The sequence below is a fragment of the Rhamphochromis longiceps genome, linkage group LG12 (assembly GCF_057381845.1).
Source record: "Rhamphochromis longiceps isolate RC_006_pf linkage group LG12, R_longiceps_female_GT1.1, whole genome shotgun sequence".
NCBI lineage: Eukaryota > Metazoa > Chordata > Actinopteri > Cichliformes > Cichlidae > Rhamphochromis > Rhamphochromis longiceps.
Window position 1 is genome coordinate 4,848,482 of NC_140568.1, and position 20,824 is coordinate 4,869,305.

The 20,824-nt window shown below is 40.0% G+C and overlaps 1 protein-coding gene across 1 annotated transcript; it reads right to left on the reverse strand.

Annotated features, from left to right (window-relative positions):
• Positions 1-215: 215 nt before the first annotated feature.
• LOC146656667 (glutathione hydrolase 5 proenzyme-like) lies at positions 216-16,118 on the reverse strand. The gene is made up of 12 exons (XM_085424445.1): positions 15,363-16,118; positions 14,378-14,505; positions 14,196-14,303; positions 7,621-7,798; positions 7,372-7,532; positions 6,997-7,143; positions 6,732-6,862; positions 5,679-5,854; positions 5,421-5,512; positions 2,144-2,250; positions 1,864-1,974; positions 216-1,777 (listed from the first exon to the last, which is right to left on the reverse strand). Exons 1-12 carry the CDS (start codon positions 15,683-15,685, stop codon positions 1,640-1,642), a joined length of 1,800 nt encoding a protein of 599 aa, XP_085280571.1. The 5' UTR covers positions 15,686-16,118; the 3' UTR covers positions 216-1,639.
• Between the last annotated feature and the right edge of the window lie 4,706 nt (positions 16,119-20,824).

Below are 20,824 nucleotides of genomic sequence, written 5' to 3' on the forward strand. Positions count from 1 at the left end.
GCCCATTTGCTGGGAGTAAGGGCGCCCTTCGTTTGCGAGGTGCGCCTGCTGCTTGCGGCGCAGAGAGGAGAGGGCGGGGCGGCGGGGGATTTTCTGACCGGCTGGAGCAGCATCTAATAACCATCTCGCAAAGTAAAACAAAATAAAAACAAACCAACAAACACAAACACACCAGACATCATGATACAGATTTATAATTTGCGCCTGCTCGCTGCTGAAGTCAAAGTAAACTTTATTGTCATCTCCGCTACATACAGTCCAGTATATAGAGAGACGAGACGACAAGGCTCCAGTTACAGCAGTGCAAGTAAACAAACAATATATATAAGAAGAGTAAGAAAACAAATGTACACTTTAGGACCAGGGGTAAAGGGATCAATAACAGTTTAAAATTTATAGTTTGATGATTTAAAGTCTCACACACAAGCCGTCGAAAGGGGAGGGGGGCCGGCTGCTTCCAAATAGAGCACATTTCATTTATAATGTTGTAAATCCAAGCCCATTATGTATTCATGATTTGAATCCTGGGTTGTGTGAAATCTCAGAAATGCACCCTAGACAAAGTGAATCTGTGAACTAAGGTGTAGGTGTGTTAGATCATGTTGTGGTGATCCTTGGGTTGGGGGAAGGGTGTTCATATTGGAGTGCAAAATTAAAACCAATGGAAGATGGACAAGAAAAGTTCAAAGCCATCAGGTCCTCAGTTTAGAAAAAAGAGAAAAGAAGAGGAGGAGAAACGAGCAAAAGATGCAGGTAAGCAGATGTGTCATTGAATAATGGCAGGTCATCCTGAAACAATCAGAATCAGAATACTTTATTAATCATAAACAGACAGGAGCTCAGACAGATACTGAGGTAAAAAAGAAAACCTGCCTCACAAACTGCTTGTCAGATTAACTTTTACCCTGAGCACATCAGCAGAATTACCCACACTTTATAAGAGCAAAAACATAGCAGGATTAATGAAGCTCAAAATCTTAATATGAAAACTAAATATAAAAACATAATAATAAAAAACATTGGGTGGGGGCTGGGGGGTTAAACTACAAATCAATTGATAGATAACTTAGGGCTGCCCTAAAGTGTACCCTACTTTATCTCCCTTCTGGACTATCCAGTGGGCTAAAATCTACAAAGTAAACATGAATTTGATGAGACTTGAAAATATGAATTGTTTACTATAACCAAAGATTTCTGCAGTCAGTCTCAACCTGCTGGCCTGCTTTTTAGAAAGAATGCAGGTCAAAGAAACAGGCATGGGCTTCACATTTTGACCTGAAAGCTGTTTCCTTGTTTAGTCAATTCTATATGTATCAAAACCCAAAATAAACAAATATTTAGAAGGTCATATTGATTGTAAAAAAATTGAGGCGGATATCAACAGCAATCCCTACTTTTTAAAAAAATTACATTTCTAGTTTTTACAGTGCTATCTTTGCACATTTTTGCATGAAATTTGGGATTTAACTGATCTGATCGTTGCATTATGTTTTCAATATTACAAACTTTTTATACACATGAGCAAAGCATGAATGATCTATCAGTTAACAGACGAATATAGATTTACCAATGTTGTAGCTACAGCAGTGTCCATAACCTTAAGACCATGCTGTATAACTGACATCACTGACTCTTGGTCTCAGTAACCAGCAGCTTTGCCTTTTTTCCTTTCATCAGACCATGCAGAGATACAGCTACCCGCCTTTTCCACAGCGTTAACTGTGTTGTAGAATTTTGCTATTTTATGTCCCTTAGCTTCAAGACCATCAACTACATCCTGCAGGGCAAAGAGGAGAGAGACTCAGATGGAACAAGAGAAGTAGAACTTATTAATTTATCATTTAAATACATTGAATAAATTACCTTTTCAAGCTTGGGTTCAGGTTTTACTTCACTTTTAGAGTCTACAAGAACAACAGGCGTAATAATTGCCTCCTTAAGGCTCTTTCCAAACCAAAGGTGGTTCATGAGCGCCTTGGAGAGAAAAAAAAATGAGATGAGAAAGTGATGATTACAGGATAAATTAGGGTGAAGAATCTTGTTACTATGATGCAAGCTTTAACAGCAAAGACCAGCATCAGTCCACATCAATTTATTTTATTTAATATGTAACGGCACCTTTGTGTGTACCATGCATACATACCGAGGCCACAGCCGGTGGAATCGTTTCAGAACCAGACCCTCCAATCACCAGCGTCTTCGACGGAGACTTCAGCACAGATGGGGCCATATTGGAGGGAGGCCGCTCCCCTGAGAAATACAACAAAGACCTTGAATGACAAAACTAGAAAACAGAAATCAGTCTGTACACACATATCTGTGCATAAATCATTTACACAAATGTTTCATACACGAATCAGTGACTGTATTTTCATGCAGTATTTTCATACCTGAATTTTTTATACTCTACAACAGGGGTGTCAAACTCCCGGCCTCGAAGGCCAGTGTCCTGCAGGTTTTAGATAAGACTCTGGGTGAACACACCTGAATCAAATGATTAGTTCATTACCAGGCTTCTGGAGAACTCCAAGACATGTTGGCTGTATCCCAATTCAGGGTCTGCAGCCTTAAAGGCCGCATTTTAAGGCCGATTATGTTAAAGTGAATTGTTAAATGTTTGTCATTTTTATGCTTACCATTTCTACATTGTTTTAACTCTGTGATGAAAGAAATTATTTCTTCCCCCCTCCCCAGATTCTCGAGGTTCTGGGTGGGGGCTGTAGTGTTTTATCACAGGCACATCCTTGTGAAGGTCTGTTTGATGTTGGTAAACTTCCTCCCCTTTGTATGGCTTCACTTTGTTATCTAGGGTGAACCATGAATTGGGTGTGGGGGAGACTACCCTCTTTATGACCAAGGATGTTGCTCCTGCTTTTATGCTTTTATGACCCTTTTTGGTCAGCAGGAGAACACACACATACAGTGCCTTGTCTTTGTAACCAAGGGGGGTTATGAGGGGAGGTGTTTGTAAACTATTGTTTATTGTGTGAACGTTTTCAATAAAAGGCAGCGAGAGGAGGCCATCATCGGGGTCACTCGTAAGGAGATTCGAAGTGCGTTTCTGAGATACCGACGAGGCCTCCCTTGCAAGTAAATCGATTGATCGCTGTTGCCTTGTTTTTCTTTCACGGGAATAAGTCCTGGATACAGCAGGGTCTGAGTTTAGACCCAACAGATTACGTCACAGCGACGCGACGAAGGCTGTCCCAATTCAAAGGCTGCTCGAAATGCTGCCCTCAAATGCGTCCTTCATTTCCCTGAATTTTAAGGATGTGGCAGTGTAGACTTCGTGGCCCAACATATCCCATAATGCATAGCATGGCGGTGGGTGTCGATAATTTTGCCAAAAAAAAAAAAAAAAAACGGCGGATGAGGGGCGCCCGAAGAGTAAACTTTAAGTAAGTACTGAATATTATGTCACTTATTTATGTGCAAATGTTTAATAACGAAGAACATTAAACATTACTGTTGGCCACATGTCGGCAAAGTTATGTGACATTAGTGACGTTTGTGCTAACTTGGTTTTAAAGCCTTTACTTTAAAATATACGCCGTTCAATACCTGAGCTTAATCTTACAGAGAATGATCAAAGCTCATGTAGAAACAAACAAACAAATGAACAAAAAGGTTTCTCCTTCATTCCTGTCAAACAAAGCTGTATGAAACGTTTCCAGCTGTTAGTATCATGGTTGCTAGGCAACCTGGGCAGCGCGACGGAGGCTAGACCGTCCCATTTCACAAGCCTCACACTTCCGGCCTCAGCGGTCTTTGATTACGCGGCCCTTGTGGACCGTTAAGGCTGCGTACTTTAAGGCTGCAGACCCTGAATTGGGATACAGCCGCTGAGGAGGTAATTTATCTGTGTTTGATCAAGGACACATGTAAAATCTGCAGGACACTGGCCCTCAAAGCCTGGAGTTCGACACCTGTGCTCTACAAACAAGTTTAGAATTGCATCCGCCCATGCTTATCAACAAATGATGAAAGTGCACACACAACAAGTGAGTTATCGCTACTGAATCTGTATCAAACTAAAGTGAAATGTCTTTCAAAGTGCAGCTATTACTGAGACTCTGTCAGTGTGTTAGATTAATGTTTGAATGATGCTATGTCCAAACTGAATTATACAGAACCTTGAACACACTTGAATCAATATTATAGATCTATATATAGATTCATCCATCGATTATCTTCAGCTTATCCTTCTCAGGGTTGCAGGGGTGGTGGAGCCAATCCTAGCTACCATAGGGCGAGAGGCAGGGTAAACCGAGGTCAGGTCGCTAGCCGGATGCAGCGCTAACACAGAGAGACACTCGCATTCACACCTATGGGCAATTTAGATTCACCAATTAGCCTAACCCTACTAACTGCATGTCTTTGGACTGTGGGAGGATGCTGCAGTACCCAGAGAGAACTCACACAAACATGGGGAGAACATGCAAGCTCCACACAAGTGGGATCAAACTCAGGGCCTTCTTGCTATAAGGCAGGGGTGTCAAACTCAAATACACAGTGGGCCAAAATTCAAAACTGGAACAAAGTCGCGGGCTAACATTAATATTTATTGAAATATATTTATTCCTCCAGATATAAGAATGAATCTTTTCTTATGGACTCAAACACGTTTTGCTGAAAAACTGAATATGGAACAAACAAAGCTTAATACTAAACAATATATCTATTAGCTGTATAATACCAGTAGGCCAGCTCTAATAGTAATTTGGTATGGCTTTGCGGGCCAAATGTAATTAGGCTCCGGGCCAAATTTGGCCCGCGGGCCAGAGTTTGACACCTATGCTATAAGGCAACACCGTGCCAGTGTGCTGTCCTCTATATAATTTTAAATGAATATAAATATCCATATACCGTCAAATCACAATGGTACATTTATATTATAAGGTTAACCCACTTCAGTAGAGAGAAACCCCCAACAATAAGAAGAGCCCCTTATGAGCAAGTACTTGGTGACAGTGTGAAGGAAAAACTTCACACAACAACACGTTGACATGGAAACAGATTTTACTACAGCAGTAGTAAAACTGTGCCTGTTCTTGAACATTCAAACATTTTAGCAGGCTATGGTATTAAACAGAAAATGCAATTTTAGTCCAAATTCACATGATGTGTTTCAGTTTGGCAAAACATCGTGGAAATGATCAACAAGTTTAGTTTTTCCATGATCAACAAAATATGATGCGTCACAATGAATTATGAAATGCCATTTTCTCCTCTCATTTCCTCAATGGCACTATTTTGCCATTATTAGAAATTACTTAAAGAAATATGTCCTGTCAGGAAAATAATTTCAGGAAAAAAATTAAACTCTTTGTGTTATTAGTTTTGAAATAATCCACCTTCCTCGTCTGATTACTTGTATTTCATAAATAATAAATGTAAAAAGCATCCTACTGATCTCTTACCAGGAGAGACGCTATCAGCTCTACCACAGAAGTCAGACAGCTGGTTGTTGAGAATGATTCCAGTGCTTGGAGAGAGGACCCTGGAGCCGAATCTGTAAACAAAAAAACTAAATTAACTACAAAGCCAAGACACTCTTTGTAGTATAGAAATAGTCTAAAAATAAGTTCCTCCATAATCTCTTAAATCTTCAGTTTCAAGAAAGAAAAATATCTGATAGCTGGTTTCTAGCAGTGAAACAGAATGATGCAGGTACTGACTCATCGTTGATGCTGCTGGTGACAGACACAGCAGATCCATCTTCAGCCAGCACAGATACATGTGTGGTGCCGATGCTGTCCAGATACAAGTTGATGCCAGGATCACGAGTCTTGTCGCTGCTGATCAAGCTTCGTTTGCTGTCTGCAAAGCTATCCTGTGTCAGTTTCTTTGCCATCTGTGTGAAATACAGAGAATTAATAAAATGAATTAATAAAACTAAATAAATATGCACATTACAGAAAATACATTGCTGTCAAGAAATTTATAAAATTGGAGCCAAATGTTAACAGAATTTTGATCATTGATCCATCACTGATGTAAGATGAATGAATGAATGAATACTAGAGGTTATAATATTGGTTAGTGATCAAGCTCAACATATGACTGCCAAAGATAGAGTCTCTGAAATTCAGTCATCTGTGTGAACTACAGAGTATCTGAAAACATCACATTACACAAAATTATACTTATATTTAAATACTAAGATAATAATAACAATAATATATACATACTAAATTAAAGACAAATATTAAGCCAATTTAGGTTTATGTGCTTTTAAAACTTGTATTTATATGTATATGTTTTAAAAGCTACATCACTGCTCAGAATGATGCTGAAATGAAAATGCTGAGACTCAAAGAAATTCTTACAGCACTCTACTGGTTCTCTTCACCCTTAGTGCTTCTATAAGAACTTTAATTGTAAGTAGCAGCCAGGTACTGATAATCAAATGCCCCTGATTGATCATTAACAAAGGTGAACACTTCTGTAAAAACACTTTGTTAACACAAAGTCACAATCTCAACCCAACAAATTAACCTAAAGTCCAACTGTGCAAAACTCAGAGATATTACAAAAAAACCTCAACTCATTATCAGTGTGCATAAACTGACTGTGGTGGGGTGTAGTTTGTGGATGAGCTGCAGGCAAGGGGCGGTTTGTTTTGTGTTTTGTGATGTGGTATTGTTACTTTTAATTGTTTAGTCACTTAAATAGAATCATTCTTTATGCAACAAAGCAGGTGCAAATCTGTAGGATTTTGAGATACTTACTTCATCTGAGCTGAAGTTTGGATCGCTGATATTTGTCTTTAATTCATTGGCAAATTTTAAAGCTTCAATATAACGGTGATAAAACAAAATCTTTTCATCAGTCGTCTTAGGTTCTGATTCCATTTTGTATCCTAAAAATATTTTAAAAAAAAATAATTTTTGGATTGAAAACATCAATTCTTAGTGTATCACATTTGTAAAGATTGATAAGGATCATTTTCCTATATGAATCAAACTCTACATGCTAGAAGCAACAATCAGGAACCTTTCATGATGTTGAGGATGAGGCTGAGGATGGCTCCTCCTGCAGGGGGCGGAGGGAAGTACAGCTTATACTCTCCCAAAGAAATATTCCACGCATCAGTCACATTAGCTTCATACAATTCCAAGTCCTCCCGTGTAAGTTTTCCTCCTGAGCAAGAACAGTGAAACAAATGATTCTGCTGAGTACAAATGAACACAATGCATTTCATAATCAAGAGTTTGAATGGATCGAGACAGATCACAGTGTAGCCTGTGAGGGATCATGTTACAGTTTTCCAAAACCAATAGATTTTTGTAATTTGTAATTAGATCATTGTGCCTGGCAGACATAGAAAACGGTCAGAAAGAGAGCAGGATGAAACCCATCTGATAATACCTTCATTCTGTATGTCACTGGTTAAATTCTTTGCTATTGTTCCGTTGTAAAACACATCTGGTCCCTCGTTTGCGATCATCTCCAAAGTGTCAGCCAGTTTCTCAAATTTCACAGTATCACCGGTCTTAAGCAGGTTCCCATTTTTATCTAAATATAACTCCCTAAAAGACAAAGACAGTGAAATAAAGCTGAACCATTCATTGTTTGCTCTTTGTATTTTTGAAATCACATTGTGGGTGTATTTCATACCGTAGTGACGTGTTACCAATGCGTGGGATGTGTTGACCTTGGTAGTAAGGAATAGGGAATCCTTCTCTGGCTAATTTGATGGTCGGCTGAAAGAGGTCGGCCCAGGGCAACTTCCCATAAAGCCGGTGTGCCGCTTCATAACCTCGAATTTCCCCAGGAACCCCAATCCATTTGCTACCTGGTTAGATAGATAATGGATAGTCAGTGCTGGAAAGTCCCACATACATTTGCTCGTGTTTTGAGTAAACTGTAAGGTCCTGACCTTTAATGATCTGAGATGACATTTGTTATAATTTGGTGCTTTGTAAATACTCTATTCTATTCTGCTCCATTTCAGAGGGAAATGTGTGTGTTTGTAACTGATTATGTTAGAGATAACATTTTGCATCTTACAGTTATTTTAAGTTTATTTCACTATATTTACACTATTTCTGGCTCAAAGAAGCATTTAGCATATCTTATATTTACTTTTCTTACTGTTTATGCAGCCTGTGTGCAGGAGTGTAGCACAGAACTCTGGGCCATATAAATAAATGTTGTCTGTAGCCCCCTTTCTTTTCTTGATTCATCTTTCTCACACATATTCTAATGTCTAATTTCTTTATTTTTTAATGTCTGCCACAAGTGAACTGCTCCAACTACTCCCAGTTCTTATTGCTGTCCATCCCATACTCAAATGCTGTCAAAAGACGCTTCTTAACAGAGACTATGCTGATTCTACATATGGATCCACAGCTTCCCTTCAAAGTCAACACACTATAGACAATCAGGGAGTAATGCATGAAGGTCATTTGTACTCTGCTGACAGGAACATATGGGACAGGGACATGTGCATCCACAGCAGCCTGTGTCTCTGGCCCCACTTTAGCATCTCACAACATTTCCAGCTTCACCTCCACAGACAGATAATCTGCCAGGGAACGAGTGGAGATTAGCCAAATTAGAAACAATGACTGATAAAGATGGACTTGTGAGGAGAGTTAAGATTGGTCTTGGGGAGGAATTTACATTAATTGAAGACCAGAAAATGGGAAAGATGGGACAGCATTCTGGCAAGCTGTCTATTGTTGAACAGCCCATTCAGTAACTGATCTTGCTCTTAGAAGCTGTTTAATGCGACGATTATATCTATATCTGGCCACAACCAGGCTCTACCACAGGTCGACTGGGTCTACCTTTTTTTTTCCCTGTTAGTCAGCATGTTATCCTCAGTAGCCTTTTTTCCTTTATTGATTTTATTGACAGCTTTTTGTCTACATGAGGTGCAGGAACAGTCTGCAGAACAAGGGAAATCATACTTCTTACTCCTCTCAAAGGGAACAAGGTGGGATTTTACATCTTTTAGAAGCTTCTCAAATGTGATCATCAGCAGAGATCTCATTCCATCTGATTTAACTGATTTATTTATTCCATATCACTGGTTTATTTCCCAATTCTCTCACCACCCAAAGAGATTGAGCTGTAAGAGAAATCAGTCTGTTAAACTACAAAAAAAATCTGTGAAAAGAAAATGTTTTTGTTCTTCTGCTTCTTTTATCTGGAAATACAACCTAATCCTGGTCCAGATTGCAAATGCTTGAGTACTCCTTGTGATTTTAAAGCTTGAACGGGTCTTGGTATCACTCATTTAAATGTCAGAAGTCTTCTTCCCAAACTTGATTTCATGAAAATTTGGATGAAAGAGTTATATACTGATATTCTTACATTATCAGCAAAGTGGCTTACAAAATCGGTTACTGACAAAGACATTGCAATAACGCGCTATAATCTTTTCCGTTGCGACCGCACCAGAAAGGGTGGCGGTGTTGCAATTTACGTAAAAAACAAATTCCATGTTACTGTCCAATCATCAGTATCTGTTTGTAAACAGTTTGAACTTCTTGCCCTCAAGCTCTAACTTTTGAAGGGCTATTTTATTACCATTGTGGGCTGTTATAGACCCCCCTCAGCTAGTAGTGAGGCTTTAGTTTCACTTAGTGAAAAACGATCTACTTTAGATTTTAATGAAATTGTGCTGGCTGGAGATTTCAACTGGGACTGGTTGTCTTAGGGTTAGGGTTAATTAATCTAAACTCGCTTTGTGAAACCGAAAACCCAGAGTTTTCGTTAACTCAGGGTATACTTACTCAGAGTTTGCACTAAACCGGCTTCCTGAAATAGGGCCCAGGGCTCGTCGGGGGAGCTACTTAGGAGAATGTTGGAGCTCCCACTGGCGTGGGATCATTGAGTTATCGTACCAAGTTAGTGTGTGTCAGTATATGTCAGTGCTGTTCGTATATACCTGCCGAGGGTTAGTGTTGACGGCTGCTTCTATGGTTTCCCTGCAGGAGGAAGAGTGGTCCAGAAAGGCAGCACGCACGGGGTGTGCGGAAACACAACAGCAGGGAGCACGAACACAGACGTCGGAGGGAAGCATGCACACGGGGTTCAAGGGAGCAACGGGGAGTTATTGTGTTTACAGCTTTTCACTGTAAATAAAGAGCACTGTTTGCATCGCAGAGTCTGCGTTTTGGGTCCTCCTTTCCCCACATCCCCACGGTCTGCCAGCCAGACCATGACATCAGCTCTCCAGTCTACTCAAAAAAAGGGATGCCAGAAAAACCAAATCTGAAGCGGACTGGCTGATTTTTAGACAGCTCAGAAACCGTTCAACTTCCTTAATTTAAAAGGCCAAATCAGAATTCTATCTTTCAAAAACTACTAAACATCTGAACGATCCTAAGAAATTCTGGAAAATAATAAAATCTTCTTATGGAGACATAACTACAAATGAGATGCCAGCCTTTGTCGTAAAAGACTCCTGCACCTTAATGGAGAAATGTGATATTCTAAACTGCTTTAATGAGCTTTTTCATTCTTCAGGATCTCTATTTGAATCTTTATATCCAGATTTAAAACAGCTTAATCAACAGGAGGCTCTCTCTGCAACCACTCAAACTGAATCTTTGGTCCAACCCTTCAGTTTTTCTCCACTAAATGTTTTTGAGGTCCACAGGGCTTTAAATCTGTTGGATCTAAATAAATCTGCAGGACCAGATCAACTTGATCCTTATTGTCTTAAGTTGGCTGCAGATTTTATAGCAGAACCACTAACTTACATTTTTAATCTTAGCCTCTCGAAAGTGAGATCCCTGTAATACAGAAATCTGCCTGTGTTCTCCCTTTGCTGAAAAGAGGTGATCCTTCAGATGTTAATAACTACAGGCCCATATCGAAATTGTGTGTTCTAGCAAAAGTTCTAGATTCAGAGTTTAGCTGTTCATTAGTGAACAACTGAAAGACTTTTTTGACAAAAATTCAGTTCTTTCCAACATCAGTCAGGATTCAGAAAACAACACAGCACACTAACTGCTGCTATTTAAGTGGTTAATGACATCATTGATTCAATGGACTGCAAACTTCCTCTTTTCTCCCAGTATCCAAGTATCCAAAGAAGTTCCACAGGGCTCCATATTAGAGCCATTGTTCTTTTCTCTTTACATAAACAACCTTTGTGATAATTTGTCAAATGCTGCATTTCATCTTTATGCAGATGATACAATTATCTATTGTTCATCTCCTTCACCAACCCTGCAATTTCTGCAGTCTGCCTTTGATGTTTTTCAGTCCCATTTAACCCAACTTAAGTTGGTGTTAAATCGATAGAAATACAAGTTCGTGTTATCCTCAAATGGCAAAGAGTTGTTAGCTACATCTCCTAAGATTACAACAATTCAAGGAACTGAAATTGAAATGGTCACATCTTACAAGTATCTAGGGATCATTATAGATCAGAATTTGTCATTTAAAACTCAAATTCAAAGGCTTGTGTCGAAGTTAAAACTAAAACTAAGTTTCTTTTTTAGAAATCAATCCTGTTTCTCCCTCCAAATGAGAAAACACTTGATTCATGCAACTTCTTTACCTTTAATGGATTTTGGTGACCTGCTTTTTATTTTTTAATGCACCTGCTCACTACCTAAAGAGGTTGGATACTGTGTACCATTGTGCTTTACTTTTTATTACTGGTTATGGAAATTGTGTACATCATTGTTCTTTGTATGCTGCTGCTAAATGTCCATCTTTCCATATTTGTAGACTCTCCCATTGGTTGATCTTTATCTATAAACCTCTCCTAGTCATGGTCTCCGTGCCTGCCCGGTCGGCCCCACAAGGCTACAATTGCTGTTGCTGTTTTCTCCCTCTCTGCCTGGGCGGAGCTCACTGTGGGCTCCCGCCCTTGGCCCACACACACACCTGACAACACTCACCCATCATCACCGGGAGCACTATTTGAGGCTGGAACACAGATCCTCTCGTCGCTGGATGATTGTACCCCTAACGTTAGTGTTCTCACAGCTCTTGTGCTTCATATCCGTGACTTGTGATTTGTTGGTGACCTGCCTTCTCGTCTGCTTCAGATCTCTCCCCCCCCCCCCCCCCCGGACCTGCGACCTCCCTGCTACGGGAAAGTGTGTGAGTGTGAGCGGAGAAGACGTGAGCGAGTTACCCTGTGATTCCCCTCGGAGTTTTTGGATCCCTTCACTGTACATATATTGCACTGCACTGTAAATAAACCACACCTTGGAGATACCTTACCGCTCTGCGTTGAATCCCTGTACCAGATCGTGACACTCCTTGGGCTGGTTCCATCTTATTTATGTGTTTATATGTGTAAAAACCACAACCAATACAGCCTTCATTCGCACAATATCATACAATTGATTGGCCCAAAAATCAGAACAGAATTGGAGAAAAAGGCTTTTAATTACGCTGCCCCTGCTTCCTGGAATAATCTGCAGGAGGAACTGAAATGATCAGAATTGGTTACCTTGGGGGAGTTTAAGTCTGTCTTAAAGGAACGAGAGAATAACTCTTTTACTCAGTGTCATTGTATTTAATGTCGCTCTTAATTAGATCTGTTATTGTATATTTCTCACATGTTTGTACGGGATATTGTATTTTTTTAAATGTTATATACTTATGTGGTACGTCTATTTTGACTTTTGTTGCCATGATGCCATGGCTCTCTTGGAAATGAAATTTTTAATCTCAATGAGATTTTTTACCTGGATAAAATAAAGGACTAATACTGTATGAAGACCTTATGTGTGGACATTCTCTGCAGACTCGATTAGAGTTTATTAGAGTTGGCTGTACCACAGTCACCTTTCATTATTCTCTGGGCTGCAATTGCTTATTAATCCTTTTTTGTCTTTTAACAAATGCATTTAATAAAGGCATTTTAATATTGGAAATTCCCCTAGGTGGCGGTGTTGCATTTTAAACATAAACATGTTGAATGGGCCAAAGCTCATTCAACAAGGACTGAGGCAAAGTGGAAAACTGTTCTAATGTCAGACAAATCAAATTTTTTTTTAGAAAATGTGGATCCTGCATTCTGGGCTAAAGAGTAAAGGGCTTTAACGTTGTTAAGTGCTGCTGTTTTTGCAGCTTGTTATCAACACTCAATTCAAAACCTCTGAAGGTATGTAATTATTTTACTGCCTATAGAATTGGCTGCTTGCACATCTGGCAATGCACCAGTGCTGAAAGGTGTACACAGGCAACTTGTGCTCCCATCGAGTTGACATCTATTTCAGCAAGACCACGCTAAACCGCATGCTGCATCTATTACAATAGCATGGCTTCACAGAAGAAGTACCTGGGTGTTAAAATGGCCTGCCTGCAGTTCAAACCTTTGACCAAGAAAAAACACATCGAGTGCATCATGAAATGACATATATGACAAAAAGGACCCAGGACTGTGGAGCAGCTATCCTTTGGCAAACAAAAAATGTGGGTTTTTTGACCCAGTATTTGAATTTCTCTGGTCTTGTTATATATTTCTTTGAAGAGGTATAAGATCATTTAGGTTTTTGTTGCTGACTTTATTATTATTTTTTTTTTCCAATAATTATTATTTTCAATAATTAAATAAGAATAGTTGTGCACTCTTTAGTGTATTAGAGTCTTGACTTTAATTCAGTAGATGAGGTTAGAGGTGAGGAGGAGGATGACATTTTAATAAGACACCAATCATGCTGTCTCTTTCCTCCGCTTCTTTGATGACAAGAACCCTCTCAGGTGATAAAACAAAGGTATGATCCTTCATATCTTGAGTTTGACTTGCAGATTAAGGTGCAGAATTTAAAATATATCTCTACAGATAACTGACTACACCTTTAAAACCTTTGTGTTACATCTTGTGTATCATTTGGAGAAAGACCTGTTAAGACCAGTTTGGAGAAAAACCTGACTACTTCAATCTCTCTGGTTGTTTCTGAAACTAAGGAGCATGTATTTCATGGTGTTTATGCTAGATTATTCTGATAGTGTCATATACGACACCGACTCATTGTCTTTAATATCTGCTGACAGCCAAACCCTCTGTAGTGGTTTGCTTTATCTTTTTTCTTTTCTTTTTATATTATCCCAGTTTTGCTTTTTTGAGGAAAGCTGAATGAGGAATGACTCACAGTGTGCATTAGCAGTGACCTGTACAGAATAAATTAGCTGTGTCATAAAGGTGAGTCCAAGAGCAGATTAGACTAAAACCTTATAAATATTAGCATTATGCCAGATAAACAGCCCACCGTGCGGCCACTCCACGGTCCACTCTGTGGTGTTAGGACACGACTTAAGCAGGTCAGAGGTCACGTTGCTGGGGACAGTCTCTCTGGAGGTGATGATTTTCACTTTACCTTTGAAAAGATGACATATTACTACATTAATCCACAGCAGAGCTGAGCAAAGAGTAGCGAGGGTGTCTTGTTACCGGAGCTGTCCATCACAGTGAATATGACCCCGCCTCCAATCCCCATGCACTGTGGGTTCATGATGGAGGTGCACAGCAGCGCAGCAATGGCAGCATCTACTGCAGAGCCATTTTTCCGAAGAATGTCCCTGAAAGAGTTCATCGTTATCACTTTAGTGTTATTGTTATCATGTGTGCACAATTAATTTAATTTTAATCTTCATCAAAATTGTAATGTCCCACAATTAAATTGTCATGACAGAACAAAAAGAACATGCATACTCTCTGTCATATGGACCTGCATGAATAAACTTTCTGAATCCTTTATCATCCGCAACTGAAAATAGTTGTGGATGATTACTATACCTTTCTAATCTGACGTTGTTGTCCCTGGCTCTCTTTCTCTCTCTCTCCCTCCTGCTCTGTTCCTGTGCTACTGCCAGTGTAACTACCGCCCCTCCCCCCTCATCCCAGCGCAAAGCTCAAATGCGGAATGAAGCAAAAAAAAAGTGCAAGAGGGAGAGAGGGTGAGAGAAAGAAAAAGGTGGCCATGTCATTATGTCATTAGTTTTTCTTCTTTTATACCCTTTCTTGCCAGCCACGCTGTGGAGTACTTGGACTCGTGTGATGGAGCATTGTCCTGCATGAAAATCATGTTTTTCTTGAAGGATGCAGACTTCTTCCTGTACCACTGCTTGAAGAAGGTGTCTTCCAGAAACTGGCAGTAGGACTGGGAGGCTCGCGATAAGGAGCCGGCTTGCGTCGTTCACGTCAAAGACCCGGCTCTAAGAACCATTTCGTTCACAACTGACACATCACTAAGGCACACACAAATTCTTTTTACACATACAAATCCTGATTTACAAGTACAAAATATTTATGACCACAATTTGAGCCCATATGTTCGCAGTTCTTGGAGATTTTTTAGCGTTTGCATTTGGATCAGTGCATAATCGTATGTGTAATGTGAAAAAAAAATGTATCAGAAGTTTCAAATGTTACTCACTTTCCAATCTCCGAACAATTCTCGGAGTCTGCGGCCACTGCAGCTTTTGAGAAACGGCAATTAGGGTCCTCGTCGTCCGACGGGGCAACCTGACCTTTACTTTTACATACCCCTAACCAAATACTACCAACTATTGCACAACCTAAAACCCCCCCAAAACAAATCAAACAGATGACGAGACGGTTTGGGCTGCATATTTTGGGACACCAAGAGAAGCAAGGTAGTGTCACCATAACCCCCTTGGGGCTATTAGGAGTCGTATTTGCCCCCTCAGTGTTCTTGCTGGTGCGGAAAGTACCACGCTCCTCGTCTGACTCAGACATCGCTGTTTTCTTCTCTGCGTAACCGTCAGTAGTTCACTTCCTCTGAAAGTTTACCGCTTGTTGATGATTCCCCAGACAGCACAGCTACGTGTTGCGCACATATTTCCGCTGTGTGGGCACTGATAGGCGCAGCGTGGCGCAGACGTGTTCATTGGTAAGCAGAGGTATCTGCTACGTCGTTTGACGCTGCTTCTCTCTCTCTGGCCACTCCACACAGAGAGGGGTCCGGTAGCCAGTAGCGGTTTTTGATACGGGCGACACGGGCGGTTGCCCGGGGCGGCATCACGGGCATCGGCAAAAAAAATAAAAAAAGAATGGTCGTACTCATGCTGCCCCGACATCAGCCAGCGCATATTGGGAATGGCACAGGCACCGATCGGTTTTCTATCGCCCATTTCCTGGGAATAAGGACGCCCTTCGTTTGCGAGGTGAGCCTGCTGCTTGCGGCGCAGAGAGGAGAGGGCGGGGCGGCGGGGAAGTGTCTGGCTGGCTGGAGCAGCATCTAATAACCAACCAAAATAAAACTAAATAAAAACAAACCAACAAACACGAAAACACCAAACATTATAATACAGATTTATAATTTGCATGTTTTTCCGAAATTCAGGCGCACCGAGTCAAAGTCAAAGTCAAAGCTGCTGAAGTCAAAGTAAACTTTATACCATACCAACTTTATTTCTAAAGCACTTTAACATAAAACCAGAGTTTCACAAAGTGCTGTACATGTTAATAGCATACGTAAAGAAAATTAAAATGAGATAAAATAGATACAATAAATTGAAACATGTTAAAACAAATTGAGTCAACCCCTCTAATCAATGCCAAAGGCTTCAGCGAATAAATATGTTTTAAGAAGACTTTTAAATTCAGAGAGAGAAGAGGCCTGCCTAACATGCAAGGGCAGATCATTCCACAACTTTGGAGCAGCTACAGCAAAAGCACGATCACCTTTAAATTTATACTTAGTTTTCGGTACCTTAAGGAGCTGCTGATTGGCGGACCTAAGGGAACGGGCAGGTGTATATGGTTGTAGTAGCTCCGAGAGGTAGGGGGGGGCCAGGCCATTAAGAGATTTAAAAGCAAATAAGAGAATTTTAAAAACAATCCTAAAATGTACAGGTAGCCAGTGGAGTGAAATTAAAATAGGGGTAATGTGCTCAAACTTTTTTGTTCCAGTTAAAAGACGTGCTGCAGCATTTTGCACAACCTGCAGGCGCCTAATGGTCGCATCACTAACCCCAAAATAAAGTGCGTTACAATAATCCAGCCTAGAAGTAACAAAGGCATGGATTACTGTCTGAAAATGCTGTTTCGATAAGATAGGCTTTATTTTGGCTAATTCCCTCAAATGAAAAAAGCTAGATCTTACAACAGCTCTGACCTGGCTTTCAAGTTTAAGATTTGCCTCTATTTTAACTCCCAGATTAGTGATGACTGGTTTAACATACTGTGCCAGTGAACCAAGATCTATAATAGTGGCCTCAGAAGCGCCACCAAAAACCATCACTTCTGTTTTCTGTTCATTAAAATGTAAAAAGTTCAAAGCCATCCAAGTCCTTATTTCATCAAGGCATCTGAGCAGCGGGTCTACTGAGAAGCCATTTATCTTTTTAAGTGGGAAATAAATCTGGGAGTCATCGGCGTAGCAGTGGAAAGAAATCCCATGTTTCCTGAAAATAGACCCAAGGGGTAGGAGACAGAGGCGGAGCCAGACATTTGAAACACCCGGGGCTTAGCCCAAAAGGATAGTATGCATGTGGGATTTTTTTTTCCCTTGGGGGGGGGGGGGGGGGGGGGGGTAGAAATGACTGAAAGATTAATTGGCTCTGTTTTGAGTTTTGTTCAAAAAAGAATGACTTCATATAGGGAAAAATATATATCACATGTGCAGAACACCTTAAACTAGTTTTTTAATTAAGCAGCAAGGCATAACAAAATCAGGGCTGTATCAAGACACGAGGACTAAACCCCAATTCAACCAGACCAAGAACTGATCCAGAATTAAAACAGGACTACAACAGTTCAAAATCAGGACTACTTGGGACTTAACCAAGACAGAATCAGAATCAGAACTAGATGATAGTAGCACTAAAAATCATCATAGACCTGCACTACATTTATTTTTTAATTTTACCAAAGTACAATATTTAGATTGAGAAAGGTTTATATAATTATTTAGCCTTGTTGTGCAAACAAGCCTTCATAACTTAATAAATATAGAATTTGAAAAATAACAAACCTAAAAAGAAACACTAGGTATGAGATACATGAGTACCTATGATACGGTGATACTTTTGGTAAACAACCATTTGACTAACATGTGTGTCTCACCTGCTCTTGTTCATCTCTGTTCTGTCCTCATTCTCCATCTCCCTCTCTGTTCCTCTCTCCCTCTTTGTGCTGACAATCATCAAATATACAGATATTTACAAACTCTTCAGATCAAAACAAACACTTTTTTAATTGTAACATCAAATCAGACTAAATGTTTATTTTTTTAGATTGATAAATATAAAAAACATATTTGTTAACTTTAAGAGTAAAGAGAGAAATCGTCTGTATTTCTTAATTGCAAATGGCACCAAATTGTATTCAAAATTGAGCCACACTTATGGAGCTCCACAGTTCTTTTCCTGGTGTTTTGGTTGACATCTCTTGATTTTCCCATGTCACAGAAACAGGCTCTGTGTTTTGCCTTATATGCATCCACAGCTGTGCCACCTGTTTACTCACATGGACTCTACTAACCTATCAGAAGCTTCTTCAGCTCAGAATGGAATCGTCTGGAGTTTTCTTATTAATTAACAATAAACTTAGTGTACATGTACTCCTAAATTTGATGAAAGTGATAAAAAACAGAAAGCTCTGTCTCTCTTTATTGTGACATTTAACTAATTCAAAAGATATTTCAATATTTATCTAAAACAAAAGTTTACTCTAAATTGATGTTGTGCAGTAAAAATGTTTTATGTTTTCTCCCTAAAGTGTAAATATCTGGTTACAAATGTGAATATCCTGCTGTGTACTGAAATTCCTCTTGTTTTGCATACAAATATACTGAACAACATACAAAGCATAATATATAAAATAACATTTACCTGAGTTTTTTCTTTGAAAGAAGCCTCTAATGTCCATTCTTATATTTCAGTACATAACTGAAACCGATTTAGTCGGGGAGGGTAAGAACTGAAAATATGAAATAAACACACGTAAGCTAAGACTCTAAAAAATAGCATTTGTTCGGCTTTTCATTTCGCCATTTGTTGATTCACTTGAAGAGCAAGTAACGTAATATTGGTCAAGTGATCAGTTTGATATCAATCTTTCGTGATGCACCGTCATATTTACATTATTTGTACGGTACGAATGATTTGCTTTGGTACCTGGTCAAACTTAAGCTCTCCTTAGTATGGCTGGCTCCGTCTCTCCAACAGCGCACTCACGGGCAGCAGCTCCCCCCGCCCCCTCGCTCAGTCGCTTAGTGCCTGAGCTTGGATCATACCAATATCAGGGGGGGATTCACGCACAGTCGTAAATTCCCACAGTGTGCACTATGTGCTTCGAATATTGTGTGTACTTTTTGTTTTATACAGTTGTCAGCCAGGCATCTAACTATGAAAAAATTGCACTCCAAAATACCCCGGGCTTCTGACAAAACAACCCGGGCTTAAGCCCAGTAAGCCACCCCCACGCTCCGCCCCTGGTAGGAGATATAGAGAGAAAAGTCCAGTATATAGAGAGACGAGACAACGAGGCTCCTGTTACAGCAGTGCAAGTAAACAAACAATATATATAAGAAGAGTAAGAAAATAAATATACACTTTAGGACCAGGGGTAAAGGGATCAATAACAATTTAAAATTTACAGTTTGATGATTTAAAGTCTCACACACACCCATCGAAAGGGGAGGGGGCCGGCTGCTTCCAAATAGAGCACATTTCATTCATAATGTTGTAAATCCAAGCCCATTATGTGTTCATGATTTGAATCCTGGGTTGTGTGAAATCTCAGAAATGAACCCTAGACAAAGTGAATCTGTGAACTAAGGTGTAGGTCTGTTAGGTTATGTTGTGGTGATCCTTGGGTTGGGGGATTTGTGTTCATACTGGAGTGCAAAATTAAAACCAATGGAAGATGGACAAGAAAAGTTCGGACCGATACGGTATCGGTCCAATACTGACGTAAAATACTGAATCGGATATTGGAGATGCTCACGTGATAGAGCGGCTGAGTGTATTTGTAGCCTCGCTACCAAACCAGCATTTCATCTGGGATGAAGTTATCTCAGAGAGAAGTAAAGCAAGTGTGTAAGTTCATCTCTGAATGTTTGTAAAGCATTCCCACGTTAAGCTTAACAACCGATATATGGAGCGAGTGCCTCTCCTTGCTGCTACTTCAATCATGAAACTGATTAATGATCAGCTGATCGGCTTTTCTGTCGGAGTCCGTCTCTCTTGTTTGTTTTTGGCCCACTTCGCTCCAGAAAGAGGAAACCAGCGGCTGAACAACAGCAGCACGTTTAAGCTTGATAAGCTGTTGTTAGAATGTATTTAATATTACTTTCTACACCAGGATCTTTTTCTACGTAGCTGACGGCTGGTAACTGTGCAGGGGCGGATCTAGCAAAGTGTAGCCAGGGGGGCTGATAGGGCATGAACAGGGAAAAGGGGGCACAAAAACATACTTTTCTTTCTTATTCTCATTTAAAATGTCTAGCTTTTAATAAATAATTATCTGAATCTTACACCCAATGTTTTAATCTTATGTAAAATATATAGAAGTCCATTACTGTATATGGTAACTGTTAAGTCTAATATACGCTAGTACAGCGGTCCCCAACCTTTTTTGCGCCACCGACCGGTTTATGCCCGACAATATTTTCATGGACCGGCCTTTAAGGTGTCGCGGATAAATACAACAAAATAAAACTAGTACCGGTACCGAAAAAAAGACAATTTATTCATAACACACGTGAAAAGACCCAGGAAGACCGAGTAAACGATAAAAACTATAACAAAATAACGCTGAAAACCAATAAAAACCCTGAAAACTATACATTTCACACCTGAACCTCAACTCTCGCGGCCCGGTACCAAACGACTCACGGACCGGGCCTGGGGGTTGGGGACCGCTGCCCTA